This window comes from Salvelinus namaycush, chromosome 1 (genome assembly GCF_016432855.1).
Source record: "Salvelinus namaycush isolate Seneca chromosome 1, SaNama_1.0, whole genome shotgun sequence".
Lineage (NCBI taxonomy): Eukaryota > Metazoa > Chordata > Actinopteri > Salmoniformes > Salmonidae > Salvelinus > Salvelinus namaycush.
The window spans coordinates 57,656,988-57,673,305 of NC_052307.1; the positions used below are offsets into that span (position 1 = coordinate 57,656,988).

The 16,318-nt window shown below is 43.4% G+C and overlaps 1 protein-coding gene across 1 annotated transcript in view; it reads right to left on the reverse strand.

Annotated features, from left to right (window-relative positions):
- LOC120055959 (cadherin-8-like) overlaps positions 1-16,318 on the reverse strand; it is a 78,628-nt gene that overhangs the window by 21,622 nt on the left and 40,688 nt on the right. Inside the window, exons 3-6 of the mRNA XM_039004039.1 lie at positions 11,010-11,129; positions 3,944-4,111; positions 3,554-3,741; positions 13-260 (exon numbers count right to left, since the gene is read on the reverse strand). Of these exons, the coding sequence (XP_038859967.1) occupies positions 13-260; positions 3,554-3,741; positions 3,944-4,111; positions 11,010-11,129 (724 nt within the window). The remainder of the gene's footprint in view (positions 1-12; positions 261-3,553; positions 3,742-3,943; positions 4,112-11,009; positions 11,130-16,318) is intronic.

The following is a 16,318-nucleotide window of genomic DNA, read 5'->3' on the forward strand; positions in this document are numbered from 1 at the left end:
CTTGTTTCTTACCTGACTAGACTGCCAGTGACATCAGGATCGCGGGCTGTGACTGTTCCTATAACCGTGTTGATGGGGGCATTCTCATCCACCTGCAGGACAAATGTGGGCTTGGAGAAGACAGGGGGTTCATCTGAATCTTCCACTGCAATCTTCACCGTGGCTGTATCCTTGAAGGGGGCGCCACTGTTGGGATCAAATCGAATGTTGGCCGCCTCCACCTTCAGTGTATATGACTTTTTAGTCTCGAAGTTCAGGGGCTGTGGAAAATGACAGAAAACAAATATCTTTCACTGATGTCCAAAGCATCAAGAAAAAAATGCGCCTGATGTGGATTGAGAAGAACTTTCGGAGTTGAAATTGAATAGCGTGATCTCTGATCCTATCAAAAACATTTAAGGAAATAATCCAAGCACAGGGTGGAACAACATTTGTAATTATTAGCAATAACCACAATCTCACCTCAAGTAATCCATGTGTTACCAATTTGTTTTGTGACATCTGCTCTAGGATAGAATAAGGCTGTAAATAAGGTTAATCTAATCTGGTATCACACCAATCTGGTTAAAATGTGTTAGGAAATAATTAAAATAATGTTATTTTTAGGTTTGTGCTACCTGAAAATATAATTTTGTGGCTGTGCACTACCATGACGATAACACTGTTACAAAATCATTTGAAGGATAGCAATTATTGAGGCATTATCATCACATGAATAGAAGTGGATGTGTATTCAGGAATTCTAACACAATAATGACATTTCCTAGGGGGAATTGCATTCCTATGAGTACTTCTGTGGCAAGAAACATACCCTTGAAATTACAGTTAGTCTCATTCCTATTTCACAAGGACATTGAGAACCATTGTCCACTACTTTTTTACACATCATTGAATATTTGCAACATGTAAAAACACCACAATTTAACTCTCTGGTGTCTCAGCAACCATCCCAGACTGTCACAATTGTATTTTGAATCACCTCTGGCCGCTCTTATAATACTCAAATAATGGGATCAAGTCACTTCCACGCTCCAAAACCAGGATTTATAGGGAAATCAAAACTGGGCCTTGCCGCTTGAGGGGATCTGAGTTGGCTTTGGGAATGAGAGGGGTTAGCAGAGGGATCAAAACATGTATTCCAGCTTTTCACAAAGAAATTAAAAGAATCCAATGGTCCCCTAGGCTGGGTCGGGCCAGCGCTGGGGCAGTGCCGGCAGCAGGCCCAGCTGTGAGAGAAAAGCAGCTGGGGACGGGGACTGACAGGGGGCTTTGAAGTCCACACGTCTGGCGTCAGGGCACCCGTATGGAGAGGGCCTGCAGCCCAGTCTTCCGCAGTCTGAGAAGCTATTTGGAGCATTTTCATTATTAACCGCCCTTCCTCTCTCTTCTCTCCCCACCTTCTTCTCCTCCTCCTCTATGTTGAGAGGAGTGAACAGCTGGACCAAGAGCAAACATTGGTTTCAAAGGATTCCAGCCTAATACCAAGTATAAAGGAGCCCAGGGCTAGAAGTGTACAGGGATCAATTGTCAGAATGATTACACCGCAGTTAAAGAATGGAATACCACAATAGTTCAACTATTCAGCACTATTTCCTGATCACCACTATTCTGTTTTTGTATTCGATTTACAACAACAATTAACAAGTCAGACTCATTACTGCATTGCAGTTATATTTGTACTTTTCAAATGTTATGCATAATTGACCATACCTTATAACAACGCAGTATGTTCATTTTTTTGTCTCAACACTCTATGATCGTTTCAACAAGCGACTCTACCTCAACAGTTTTACCTCAGAATAGAACTTTGAAGATAGTATTCCTATTCTCATCCTCTCAAATGATCCTCAATGACATCTGACCTCTCCACTGAGTCAGCCATATTTGAATTGGCCCTCTATGCCACTCTGCCATTACTCATTGTTTTGGGGGAGGTCAATTCATGCAGCACTTGACTCTCTGTAATCCGGATAGCAGCGCTTTGGTTTTCATATTGATGGAACACGGTAGTGGAAGTGTTAGACCAGACCGGCTTGTGTTGCTACAGTATGTGCCCATGAAGATGGGGCAGCTTTTTCACTCCATTTTCCCCATGCTTGTCCCTTGTTGATGTCCCCACCTCAGAGCCCTCCTGTGCCATGCATCAAATTCCCATGAGCCTCGGGATAGGATCTGTATGTATACACACAGGCCATTTAGAGACATCAAAGTTCAGTGCTGGCTGGTGGAGGAAGCAGAACTTCCCACTAACATCCCCCGATAGGCCTGAGGGGTGGAAGATAAAAAGCTTAGACCCAAAACAACAAAGCCACTTCCTAGTTTGTGTTTCTGCAGTCATGTTTAGATCAATATTTTTTAACCTTGCCGCAAAGAATCTTTAATAATTTGCACTTGGTATTTGACAGCAGTTTATTGAGCTATTTTTGTTGTTGTGGGTGTGGTGGTGCTATTTGCTCCATTTAATCCTATGTTCTTCCACATTGGCTAAGAAAAACTCTACAAGCTGGTGCAACAGGGCTCTGAAACCAAGAATATGTTGTTCAGAGTGCGGAACGGAAGCAGAAATACCAGTTCTGCTAAAGTAATCTGAACTTCACCATCTGGAGATGTAGAGGTGAGAAGAGAGTAGGCAGTTGATTTCCTGTTTTTCACATGCAATCTCATCCATCATGCTATTAGCAATGCAGGCAACAGATTCCAGGCCAAGTATACGAGAATAAAGTGACGAGGCAGAGCCACAGCACTGCTGTCACTGTGAAATACTAGAGGGAAGTATCTCAAAGGTCTTATTGATCATGTCTAGTTAGTTCTCAAGCCGTCTGTTTTGTTTAGTAGAGTATAATCTATTCAAGGCAGATCATCAGAAAAAATATTATTTCATTTCATCCAATAGTTTGTTCATAGTTACAGGAAGACACAGTGGATGTCCTAATGTAATGTAATTTAGAATCCAAACGCAATGACATACTATCGCACTTGAATGATCTATAGCTCTAACTCTAGACATTAAACTAACTATGAGTCAAGACGTGAGCACACATCCATCACTCGTGTATACACTTGAATACTTCAGGCCTGAAGTAGCTCCTTCTTCTATCATCGCAGTTCCACCGACAAATTGTGATACTGTATATTGCTGTGTAACAGTAAACATTTAGATTGCTGGAGGCAAACATGACATATAATTAGTTTTCCCTTTCGTACATTTAATCATCTACCAAATCAACAGTGTAAATTTGGTAGCTGTTGTTGATATAGTCTTCTAGATCAATTCAATGGTGCATTAATGGGGGCCGCCATCTTTATGCATCTTCGCCATTGAAACTGCTTTGCATGATATATGTAGTACAATAGCATTTTTTTCCTCATGGTCAATTTTAATTAAATCATTCTAGATATACAGCTCTGACCTGTACCCTGTGTTAACGACCTTCATCCTTTGATACCCGTCTTGCAACCTACTATGTGGGCCTTGTTTAAGTTGAAGCTGTTAAAGATATGAAGTGGTTGTTGGTGGAACCCTAGGGCAAAGCAGTTTGCATCAGGTCCTTACCTTCTTCAGACGAAGGATCCCCTCTTGAGTCTGGGCATCTGTAATGATCTCGAAGACGTCCTTCTCATCACCGTCAATGATGCTGTACGTTGATTTGGCGTTCTCGCCAATGTCCCTATCATTTGCCTTTACCTTGCCACCAGGTTTACCAATGCCAAGCTCCTCTGGGATCACAAACTCGTACAGACCTGAAAAATAGGACACCATATTTATTTCAGCTTAACAGTAGATGTTTCCTTATCTATGCATCGTTATAACTAGTACAATTCTGATTATTGTGGAAATTCATGAAAAAACATAACGCAGCAAAACAACAACAAATACATTCAGATTTGCTGATAATGGGTTCTAACTATAGTGTATGGAGAGAGAATTGGACATTTTGTTTACTTTTTGAGAACTTTGGCGGGTTATCGTTGACATCTGTTAGTGTGACAGTAACTGTTGTTGTCCCTGACAACCCTCCCATATGACCACCCATGTCTTTTGCTTGAATGACGACCAGGTACTCCTCTCGCATCTCTCGATCCATCCCATGTAAAGCAATTTTAATAATCGCTGAAAGCAAAAAAAAATTAACATCAAATATGTTGTTATTGCAAAAAATCAACATACACAAAAATGAATAAAATGGGGTATACAAAGGCATTCATAACGCTTGACAAGTATCCTTCATAACAACCTTTAAACACTTATTTTATTAAACAGTAGTGGAATTTCTGACAGAACACCTGGAGAGAAGCTCTGATCCTGTGAATAGCATTGCAAATCAATGTGTTTGATTGCTGAAGTGTTGTACTGCTGTCTGCAAGTAATTTGTGTTCTGATTGAATGGAAATTACACTGTCCAGGTGCGTAATGCACCCTGAAAATCTGAAGGGACACCAAGTATGTGAGGATGGCTGAGGGGTGGAGAATTTAGCAGTTTTTGAACAGCTGAAACAGTTTTTACCTGCAATCTAGAGTCATCATTTTTATACTTAATTTTATGTAAAAAAAATGTTTTTTTCTGCACATCTAAGCATACCTCTTGAGCTGTCTGTATCCTCCTGACAGGTGGTTCTTTAAAAAAAAAAGCTAAATATGATTCTCTGCATCTCTGTAAAAGATTCAGTCTTATTCGGTGCATTTAGTATTTTGCTTGCTTTTCTAAAGTCTACCAACCTTGCCAGCAGGCATGCCAGCTAAGATAGTTAGACAAGCTAGCTGCTCTAACTTGATTGACAGCCTGGAATGTCTTCTTGGTAGCTAGTTATTGGGAACCTATCTGGCATAGCTAAAGCCAACATTATACAATTGCTAAGTGGCTAGTTTTATTACTGAGAATAAAAAATATACAGTACCAGTCAAAAGTTTGGACACACCTACTCATTCAAGGGTTTTCTTTATTTTTACTATTTTCTTGTAACGGCAGTCCTCCTCCTCTTCATCTGAAGAGGAGGAGTATTGAGGGAACCAAGGCGCAGCGTAGTGAAATGACATATTTTATTAACGAAAACACGAACTTGACTAAACTAACAAAAACAACAAACTGTGTAGACAGACCTAGACGACGAACTTACATAAAACAAGAAGAACGCACGAATAGGAAACATAGACTACACAAACCGAACAAACCGTAAACAGTCCCGCGTGGTGTACAGACACAGACACGGAAGACAATCACCCACAACGAACACTGTGACAACGCCTACCTAAATATGACTCTTAATTAGAGGAACGCCAAACACCTGCCTCTAATTAAGAGCCATACCAGGCAACCCAAAAACCAACACAGAAACAGAAAACATAGAATGCCCACCCAACCTCACGTCCTGACCAACTAACACACATAAACTAACAGAAATAGGTCAGGAACGTGACATAACCCCCCCCATAAGGTGCGAACACCGGGCGCACCAGCACAAAGTCTAGGGGAGGGTCTGGGTGGGCATCTGACCACGGTGGTGGCTCAGGCTCCGGGCGAGGTCCCCACCCCACCATAATCAAGCCTAGCCTCCATCTACCCCTAAAAATGTCCACCCATATCTTACCCCCACAAAATCCTCTTAGTAACATCCATGACAGGGACAGCACCGGGACAGATAGATAAATCAAGACAGAGGGATAGCACCAGACAGAGGGATAGATCAGAATATAGAGGTAGCTCAAGATAGAGAGGGAGATCAGGATAGAGGGGCAACTCCGGACTGAAGGGCAGCTCCGGACAGAGAGACAGCTCTGGACTGAGGGGCAGTTCTGGGTATATAGCCGTTTCTGGCTGAAGGGCAGCTCATGGCTGACTGACGAATCTGGACGCTCATGGCAGGCTGACGGCTCTCGACGCTCATGGCTGGCTGACGGCTCTCGACGCTCATGGCTGGCTGACGGCTCTCGACGCTCATGGCTGGCTGACGGCTCTCGACGCTCATGGCTGGCTGACGGCTCTCGACGCTCATGGCTGGCTGACGGCTCTCGACGCTCATGGCTGGCTGACGGCTCTCGACGCTCATGGCAGGCTGACGGCTCTCGACGCTCATGGCAGGCTGACGGCTCTCGACGCTCATGGCAGGCTGACGGCTCTCGACGCTCATGGCAGGCTGACGGCTCTCGACGCTCATGGCAGGCTGACGGCTCTCGACGCTCATGGCAGGCTGGCGGCTCTCGACGCTCATGGCAGGCTGGCGGCTCTGGCTGCTCATGGCTCGCTGGCGGCTCTGGCAGATCCTGTCTGGTTGGCGGCTCTGGCAGATCCTGACTGGTTGGCGGCTCTGGCAGATCCTGACTGGTTGGCGGCTCTGGCAGATCCTGACTGGTTGGCGGCTCTGGCAGATCCTGACTGGTTGGCGGCTCTGGCAGATCCTGACTGGTTGGCGGCTCTGGCGGATCCTGACTGGTTGGCGGCTCTAGCGGCTCCTGTCTGGCGGACGGCTCTAGCGGCTCCTGTCTGGCGGACGGCTCTGTAGGCTCATGGCAGACGGGCGGCTTTGCAGGCTCATGGCAGACGGGCGGCTTTGCAGGCTCATTGCAGACGGATGGCTCAGACGGCGCTGGGGAGACGGATGGCTCAGATGGCGCTGGGGAGACGGATGGCTCAGATGGCGCTGGGGAGACGGATGGCTCAGATGGCGCTGGGGAGACGGATGGCTCAGATGGCGCTGGGGAGACGGATGGCTCAGATGGCGCTGGGGAGACGGATGGCTCTGGCCGGATAAGGCGCACTGTAGACCTGGTGCGTAGTGCCGGAACTGGAGGCACCGGGCTAAGGACACGCACCTTCATACTAGTGCGGGGAGCAGGGACAGGGCACACTGGACTCTCAAAGCCCACTCTATACCTGGTGCGTGGTACCGGCACTGGTGGCACCGGGCTGAGGACAAGCACATCAGGATTAGTAGGGGGAGAAGAAACAGTGTGTACAGGGCTCTGGAGACGCACAGGAGGCTTAGTGCGTGGTGCCGGAACTGGAGGCACCGAACTGGATACACGCACTACAGGGAGAGTGCGTGGAGGAGGAACAGGGCTCAGGAGACGCACTGGTAGCCTAGTGCGTAGTGTAGGCACTGTAGGTACTAGGCTGGGGCGGGGAGGTGGCGCCGGAAATACCGGACCGTGCAGGCGTACTGGCTCTCTTGAGCATTGAGCCTGCCCAACCTTACCTGGTTGAATGCTCCCGGTTGCCCGACCAGTGCGGGGAGGTGGAATAACCCGCACCGGGCTATGTAGGCGAACCGGGGAAACCATGCGTAAGGCAGGTGCCATGTATGCCGGCCCGAGGAGACGCACTGGAGACCAGACGCGTTGAGCCGGCCTCATGACACCTGGCTCAATACCCAATCTAGCCCTACCAGTGCGGGGAGGTGGAATAACCCGCACTGGGCTATGCACTCGTACAGGAGACACCGTGCGCTCTACTGCGTAACACGGCGCCTGCCCGTACTCCCGCTCTCCACGGTAAGCCTGGGAAGTGGGCGCAGGTCTCCTACCTGCCCTTGGCCCACTACCTCTTAGCCCCCCCCCAAGAAATTTTTGGGTGTTACTCACGGGCTTTTTGGGCTTCCGTGCAAGACGCGTTCCCTCATAACTCCGGTTCCTCTCTCTCTTTTCCTCCACTCTCCGAGCTGCCTCCAGCTGTTCCCATGGACGGTGATTCACTTTAGCCCATGGTCCTTCTCCGTTAAATATTTGCTCCCAACTCCACAAGTCCTGTATACTTCCCCGTTGCTCCAAATTACGCTGCTTGGTTCTGGATTCTTGGTGGGTGATTCTGTAACGGCAGTCCTCCTCCTCTTCATCTGAAGAGGAGGAGTATTGAGGGAACCAAGGCGCAGCGTAGTGAAATGACATATTTTATTAACGAAAACACGAACTTGACTAAACTAACAAAAACAACAAACTGTGTAGACAGACCTAGACGACGAACTTACATAAAACAAGAAGAACGCACGAATAGGAAACATAGACTACACAAACCGAACAAACCGTAAACAGTCCCGCGTGGTGTACAGACACAGACACGGAAGACAATCACCCACAACGAACACTGTGACAACGCCTACCTAAATATGACTCTTAATTAGAGGAACGCCAAACACCTGCCTCTAATTAAGAGCCATACCAGGCAACCCAAAAACCAACACAGAAACAGAAAACATAGAATGCCCACCCAACCTCACGTCCTGACCAACTAACACACATAAACTAACAGAAATAGGTCAGGAACGTGACATTTCTACATTGTAGAATAATAGGGAAGAAATCAAAACTATGAAATAACACACAAGTGTTAAACAAATCAACATTTATTTTAGATTTTAGATTCTTCAAAGTAGCCACCCTTTGCCTTGATGACAGCTTTGCACACTCTTGGCATTCGCTCAACCAGCTTCACCTGGAATGCTTTTCCAACAGTCTTGAAATAGTTCCCACATATAATGAGCAATTGTTGGCTGCTTTTCCTTCACTCTGCGGTCCAACTCATCCCAAACCATCTCATTTGGGTTGAGGTCAGGTGATTGTGGAGGCCAGGTCATCTGATGCAGCACTCCATCACTCTCCTTCTTGGGTCAAATAGCCCTTACATAGCCTGGAGGTGTGTTTTGGGTCATTGTCCTGTTGAAAAACAAATGATAGTCCCACTAAGCGCAAACCAGATGGGATGGCGTATTGCTGCAGAATGATGTGGTAGCCATGCTGGTTAAATGTGCCTTAAATTCTAAATAAATAACAGACAGTGTCACCAGCAAAGCACCTCCACACAATCACAACTCCTCCTCCATGCTTCACGGTGGGAACCACACATGCGGAGATCATCTGTTCATTTACTCTGCGTCTCACGAAGACACGGCGGTTGGAACCAAAAATCTCACATTTGGACTCAACAGACCAAAGGACAGATTTCCACCGGTCTAATGTCCATTGCTCATGTTTCTTGGCCCAAGTGGTTTCTTTGCAGCAATTCGGCCATGTAGGCCTGATTCACGCAGTCTCCTCTGAACAGTTGATGTTGAGATGTGTCTGTTACTTGAACTCTGTGAACCATTTATTTTGGCTGCAATCTGAGGTGCAGTTCATTCTAATGAACATATCCTCTGCAGCAGAGGTAACTCTGGGTGTTCCTTTTCTGTGGCGGTCCTCATGACAGCCAGTTTCATCATAGCGCTTGATGGTTTTAGAGACTGCACTTGAAAAAAACTTTCAATGTTCTTGAAATTTTCTGCATTGACTGACCTTCATGTCCTAAATTATCGATGGACTGTCACTTCTCTTTACTTATTTGACTTGGTCTTTTACCAAATAGGGCTATATTTTGTATACCACCCCTACCTTGTCACAACACAACTGATTCTTTGAAGAATCTTAAACATAAAATATATTTTGATTTGCTTAACACTTTTTTGGTTACTACATGATTCCATATGTGTTATTTCATAGTGATGATGTTTTCACTATTATTCTACAATGTAGAAAAAAATTAAGAAAAACCCTGGAAGGAGTAGGTTTGTCCAAACTTGTGACTGGTACTGTATATATATAAAAAATGTTTATGCAGAATGGACCTTATTGACTGCAGTGGCAAAGGGCAGAATATGAACAGCTCAGGGCAAGGATAATCCGCCCAGAAAACAGAGGCCGGTACAATAATCGAATAAATAATCAACACTTAATAAAGGTCTGCTTTAGCCTGACACACTTGACATATTATGCCAGATGGGGGTGGAGGGGGGGGATTTAGACTCTATTATCAGAGTAATACGTTTTATGCTACACTGTCTTGAATAAAAGTTTTTACACTACGCAAATGACTTTGAAGCAGGTAAGAACAACTCTCCCTAAAAGAAGTGCTCAGACACACACAAACTCACACGTATGCACGCACCATACCCACACCCACAGACACACATGCACACACACTTCAGTTATCCTCTGTTACTCACTCTACTGTCATCTCTGTTGATCATCGTTAGCTATTCAAATTAATTCCTAATCACTGAGAAGGGTGGAAAGACAAACACTAATTTCCATAGATATTTTCTAGGATTTTTTCTACCGTCCATTAACCAAGTGATGGATTGGGGTATGATGTTTATTTATTTATCAAATGCATTTGATTTCCTTCATGGTGTTGGAAGTGTCAAATGGATTATAATGTTTGTTTTTCCCTTACCTTTTATTTGTCATTAACATTCATTAAAACATCTGGCTCACTTGAATGAGCCATCTGCATGTGCTCAGTAATCATGCAAAGCGTACACGCTGATCCTCAAATTGTCCTTTGATAGATAGATTCACGATGCCTTCTCCATTTTATTGTGGTAGAGGTGAGTGATTAAAATGCATAATATTGTTGAGGAGGAAACAGGGTTCCTACATGTATAAATATGTCTTCATATGTATTATGTACATACAGTTTTGACGTTCTTGGAGCTTGTTTATTGTATGTTGTTTTTCCAAATTGTGAGCAGCTGATTTCCATCTCATTGCTTATTAATGTAATTTCACCATTATTTAATCATGTTGCTTACAGACACACTGTTAACAAGTCGGCTGAAAATGCAATTAGGAAAACAACAAAGTCAAGGTTGAAGAATAAGCAGACGGCAGATGGAATTAAAAAAGATAGCACTGTCATTTAAATGTAACAGTCCTTGAATATCTTGTCGGGAGTTATATCCTCAAAACGCAAATATAATCTGTATGCTGAGTAATTGTCTATGTATGGATAATATGCATTCAATCTGTAAATGTAGCTGAAACAACACCTGTTTTGACTGCCATCGAATCATGAAAAAAGGAGTGTATCTGTTCAGGGTCAACAAGTTTACATGCCATGACCCTGAAAGTTACATTTATTTTGCACTGTTGAGGAAAGAGCTGCAAGTAAGCATTTCACTGTACAGTTTACACATGCTGGGTCAACGCATGTGACGAATAAACTTTGATTTGATTTAGTATTTCACCATGGCAATCCACTCACCAGTGTTGGGGTCTATGGAGAAGTAGGGCTGTCCTTCCAGTATGCTGTACACAAGTTTAGCACTGTTTCCATAGACTGGGTCATCTGCGTCTGTTGCCGTCACCCTAGTGACTGAGGTACCTGTATATGAGAAAGGGCACATTATTAAAAATAGAGTGGACTTCTGACACCCATAATCACTCCTTACAGCTAGCTTATCCCCCTGTAATCATCCTGGTTCCACTATAAAACCAGAGGTACTTATTGGTAAGGTTAAAGACAACATTATTGCCAGACACATGAATGACACAGCATACTGTGCTACAACGTCCCAACAGAGAACACTATCTTACAGTGAAGGCTTTGAAAAATGAACAATAAAGAGCAGGGCTGATGCTGATGCCCAACTCGTCATTAGTCTGTGGCTCGGGCGGGAAGAGAATAAAAGGAGGAAAGCTGTTCGTAGGAAGCAACTTGACAGTACAGATGGTATGGTAATTTATTTTGTAAAATATGTTCTCAGGTGTTCTGACAACATCGGTAAATGTTCATGGTTACAGAAGGCATCAGGCCTAGCCACAGGTATCCAGGCCTGTTGTCTGCAGGAGACAGAATGGGTCATAGTGGGGGACAACACTAGTTAAGGCCACCTCTGTGCCTGTCATTAGGCTATGCCATTAATCTGGCACAAACAAAGTAATAACACCAGGCCAGTTTAACATGGTGCTTCTCAGTTTTAATATAAGGATGCTGACTTTTTTCTATTCTAGTTGATTTCTCTGCTGATTGTTGTTAGGACCATTGAAAGAAAAGTTGTGGAGTACAGGTGGAGATGTTTCCCTCATGCAGCTGCTGGCAAGGAACACACAGTCTGTTGGCCTAAACTTCTCTGTTGTACCTTGTATCACCTGGCTTTGGGACTTGGCAAATGTTTTTGAGGCTGAGAGCATGAGTTGTGCCTTTGTAGATACAGACATTCTGCAGTTCAGAATATGTGGTGCTCATCATCTGTTTTACAGGTACACTGAATAATATTCTCATGAGCCTGTTCATATGACATGTTACAGAATAAAGACCCAATCCAGTAGAATTTCAAGACTGTTTCATGAGAGAGGGTCATTAAATATTGCACATGTGGGGAATGCATTTCCTGTTTATACAGCCAAAACATGTCAAGCAATGATTAATAGTAACCCTGTCCTCCCTTTTACAATAGCAAAACAAAGCATATAGACCATCATTGCACTTTGACTCAAAAACCTGCTTTGCTATTGCTACCCAATTATTTCACATAGAGAGCCTCAAGTGGCCCTTTGAGACATGTGTTTGTTAGTAATGTATGTGCTGTGATGACCCTTACTGTTGCCAGGGCTTACCTTTACATTTCATACTGCTTATTATTTCTGTGTGTGTGTGTGTGTGTGTGTGTGTGTGTGTGTGTGTGTGTGTGTGTGTGTGTGTGTGTGTGTGTGTGTGTGTGTGTGTGTGTGTGTGTGTGAGTGTGTGCGTGTACGTGTATTCGTGCTGGAGATGAGCTACGTAGTATCAGACCCTTTCATGACATTTTATGCAATATCATTCATATACACTGTTTTCCCTGTGGTCGAAAATCACAGAACAGCTTCAAATACTGTTACAATACCAGAACTGTAGTAAACCTAGATTCATTGAAGTGTCACAAAGTCTTTGTTTAGGGAATGGGCAGGGAATGTATGGAACTAACACAAATTAATTACAAATGAAGTACTATTGATGTATTCAACAATAAAAATGAGTCTATTCCTGCAAAGCTGGTTGAGAATAATGTATATTACATATGCTATAGGTATTTGCCAATTGTCAAATGAAATTAAGACAGGACAGGAAATTGCTCCACTTTTCAGAGATAATAAGTCTTATCTGCCTAAAAGGTAAATTGCTAATACTACAATGGCAGTGGGAAAATGGAGCCATATTTGCATTTAATTATGAAAGCACCTTCATACTTCTGATTGCTTGGAAGGTGTGTCTGCAGCAAATAGCAAATCCAAACTATGTGACAATACATAGGGATTGAAGTGTGGAACAAAACAGTGGAACTAGTGGGCCATGAAATAGCCCCCTCTACCTTTTTCCTTACAGAGGTGTACATTCTCCACTCCTCTGATAAAAAAAATATGAGGGATTAAAAAAGCTTCTGTTTGGCACGGTTTCAAATCAGTACAGATTAGCCTGTCCTTCCTGGATATTGTACCGAGAATTCGGGGACACTCATGACTGCAGAGTTGGATGCACCTCTGGGCCCTTGGTCGAGGAAACTCAATTGTGAGAATATTGTCTCTGGTTTGATTTGATGCCTGTAGCGCACCGGTGCAATTACAAAGATGTAATACCTATCAACTTTAGGAGATGAAAAATAACAATCGCTTATAAAAATGAAATTCCAAAGCTGATTTGGGTCTGTGACAAAACCTCTGCAGGTTAGAGGCCTAAATCGACTGACGTGTGCAGTCACACTACTGACGTTAAATTCTCAAACAAATGTCACTTACAGTATGTGGTAGTATCTGAACTACCTTTGAGATGATTGAATGAATCCATGCTATTCCCCTGTCTAAAGACATGTGTCATGGACTTTGTTTTCTTCCAGTAGCCCACAAACACCCAGAGATGCTACAGGTTGTGTTCTTGTGGTAAACCTAATGTAATCTCATTAATATTAACTAGAGTACTGAGGACTTATTGCTACACAAATTATGAAAACAAATGTTATGCCCCACAGGTTATGAAACTACTAAGCAATTAGGAGTTATGGTCATGGTCTTTATGATGTGAAAGCTAGCGTTTCAAGAGCAAAGATGTTGGGTTATATCCTTTTGTCTCATCAGATGAAAAACTAAGAGGGCACCTCCCATTTACTGTGTACACTGCTACAGTGATAGAAAATCAATAGGAATCTTCCTTGAAAACTGGAGAGGGGATAAATCCAGAGGTTTAGTGATGTCAGTTGTGGCACGGTGGCAGTGGGAGCTCTTGGTTAGTGCAATGGCTTTTGTTTCCCAGTGTCATAATTGTTTCAGTCTTGCCAGGGACCCATGAGGCTAACAGGACGTCAGACAGGCTATCCTGGTTGGCTCGCCACTGACAGTGAGGGAGAATGGGGCTCTGTGGCCACATGTACATCTATGCAGTCACTGAGACATAAGGAAAGTAGTATCCAACTCTAAAACCTTGGATACACCAGTGCTGTTATCTCACTGTGTCTGCACTGTGGGGTGCACATAGACTACGGTGTCTGTCTCCAAGAACACCATGCTCAGTGGTTAGAATGGCAGAATTATTCATGTCTAGCCTCATCAAAATTTACCATATTTTCTATCTGAGATTGCAAATAATATACAAATAAATATTATGAAAATAATGTCCTTGAAATAATTACTAATTCATATCTTCACATATTTATACTCAAACGTATTGAATAATACAGTATGTGAATTAAGTTTCAATGACTCATCAGGTTGATGAATGGATGTTCCCCAGGTCCATCATCTCCTCTGGTTTCTAGGTCAAATCAAATGAGTGCCAGTCCTCAACTGGCTGACCGGTAGTCAATGGTCTATGAATGCACTAGCCTTGTGACAAGAGAATGACCATGTATTGAATATCATCAGATAGATATTGGCGCTGTTATCTTTTGTGGCTATGCCACAATAAAAAAATAACTCATGGTCAGACTAAGAGACTCGTGTGGATTGGCTAGCTTGCTGTCCTGAATGCTGCTGCTGTATGACCCAGTTGATTGAAATGCATAGACTGGGAAACACATTAAGCACTGTCAGGCCTGTTGTCAAATGAAAATAGCAGGCCAAAGCTCTTGAATATAGAAATAGGATAAACAAGGTTCAGTAAACAACCATCTACTGTAGGTGCAATACCATATTTGGAATGCTACAATGTATTATCAGAGTTGTCAACCAGGTTCTATATGGGTTACACATTAACTTTGAGGCAGATGGATCTGATGGAAATTCTGAAACAAATCAGTATGGAAATGACTTGAAAGTGTCAACTTTGTCATCTGCCATTCAACATGGAAGTCCAATTTCCCACCCAATGTTCAATCCAGTATGATTTACAACTAGCACTGTCATTGAAAATGGTGTTACAGCACATGCCATATTGCTCATTAGGAGACATGAGCATGTGGTAAAAGTCTGACACGAAATAATAATCAGTCAGTAAAACGTTCTCTCCCTCAACAGATCACTCATCATAACCCTGGTCATGCATACTCATGCTTAACATTGTGTGCAAGTAGGGCTACTTTAATGGATACGAGGAAGAAATGAAAGACAGCACTGTCAGGGCAGTCTGAATCTATGATGATCAAAATCCATGTGTTTACATCAAAGAAGTGTTGAATATCAGAGAGATACTGTGTAGGCCGAGACAGGAAACTAGAGAATATCCACAAAAAATTGCTCCCCTGAGCCAGTGATGGATAGGGTACGCCATGCTTGTGAAGTGTAAGTGACTGTCACACATAACCACTTACATTGTCATTTTTGCAGAACAATTAATGGTATTTTTCTAAGACACAGAGGAAGTCTTCACTGAGAAACTAGAAAGGAATTTGTGTGTGTGTGTGTGTGTGTGTGTGTGTGTGTGTGTGTGTGTGTGTGTGTGTGTGTGTGTGTGTGTGTGTGTGTGTGTGTGTGTGTGTGTGTGTGTGTGTGTGTGTGTGTGTGTGTGTGTGCGTGCATGCGTGTGTGTTGTAGGGGGAGTGACAAGGAAACCTTACATAACAAGCAGGCTGTGGAGTGTGAGCTGTGACAAGCCGTTTACAGGAACCACAGGAACAAAACAATTAAGAGTGTCCTTTGTTCACCGCTGATGGCTGTGACATATGCCGCCATTTTAAAGTGTTGTGTCATTGATTCACTTTAATTAGTTCTTAGGAAATGTGTGCAACATGCAGATAGTTCAGGGAAGAAAGTTAGAGACGGAATGGGACACTTCACATATTTAATTGCTCCCAGGACAGTTATAATGGCTGGGCAATAACAAATGAAAAGTCATGGTATATGTTCTAATGAATATATTCATCCTGAGTAAGTGACCATAATGGTGTTCTTTCCAATACTCTAACAGCAAGGGGTGTAAATATTTAGTACAAATTATGTTTTCGAGAAACAAGTTACAATATGCTGTAGGAACAGTTCTGGAAAGTGATAGTGTGGTTAAGGTTTATTCAATAGACTGAAACTGGCCATGGTCAACAGAGACTTGAAACCAAGAATGACAGTGTTACAATAATGGCCAAAGCACTACACTGACGCAGACAAATACAG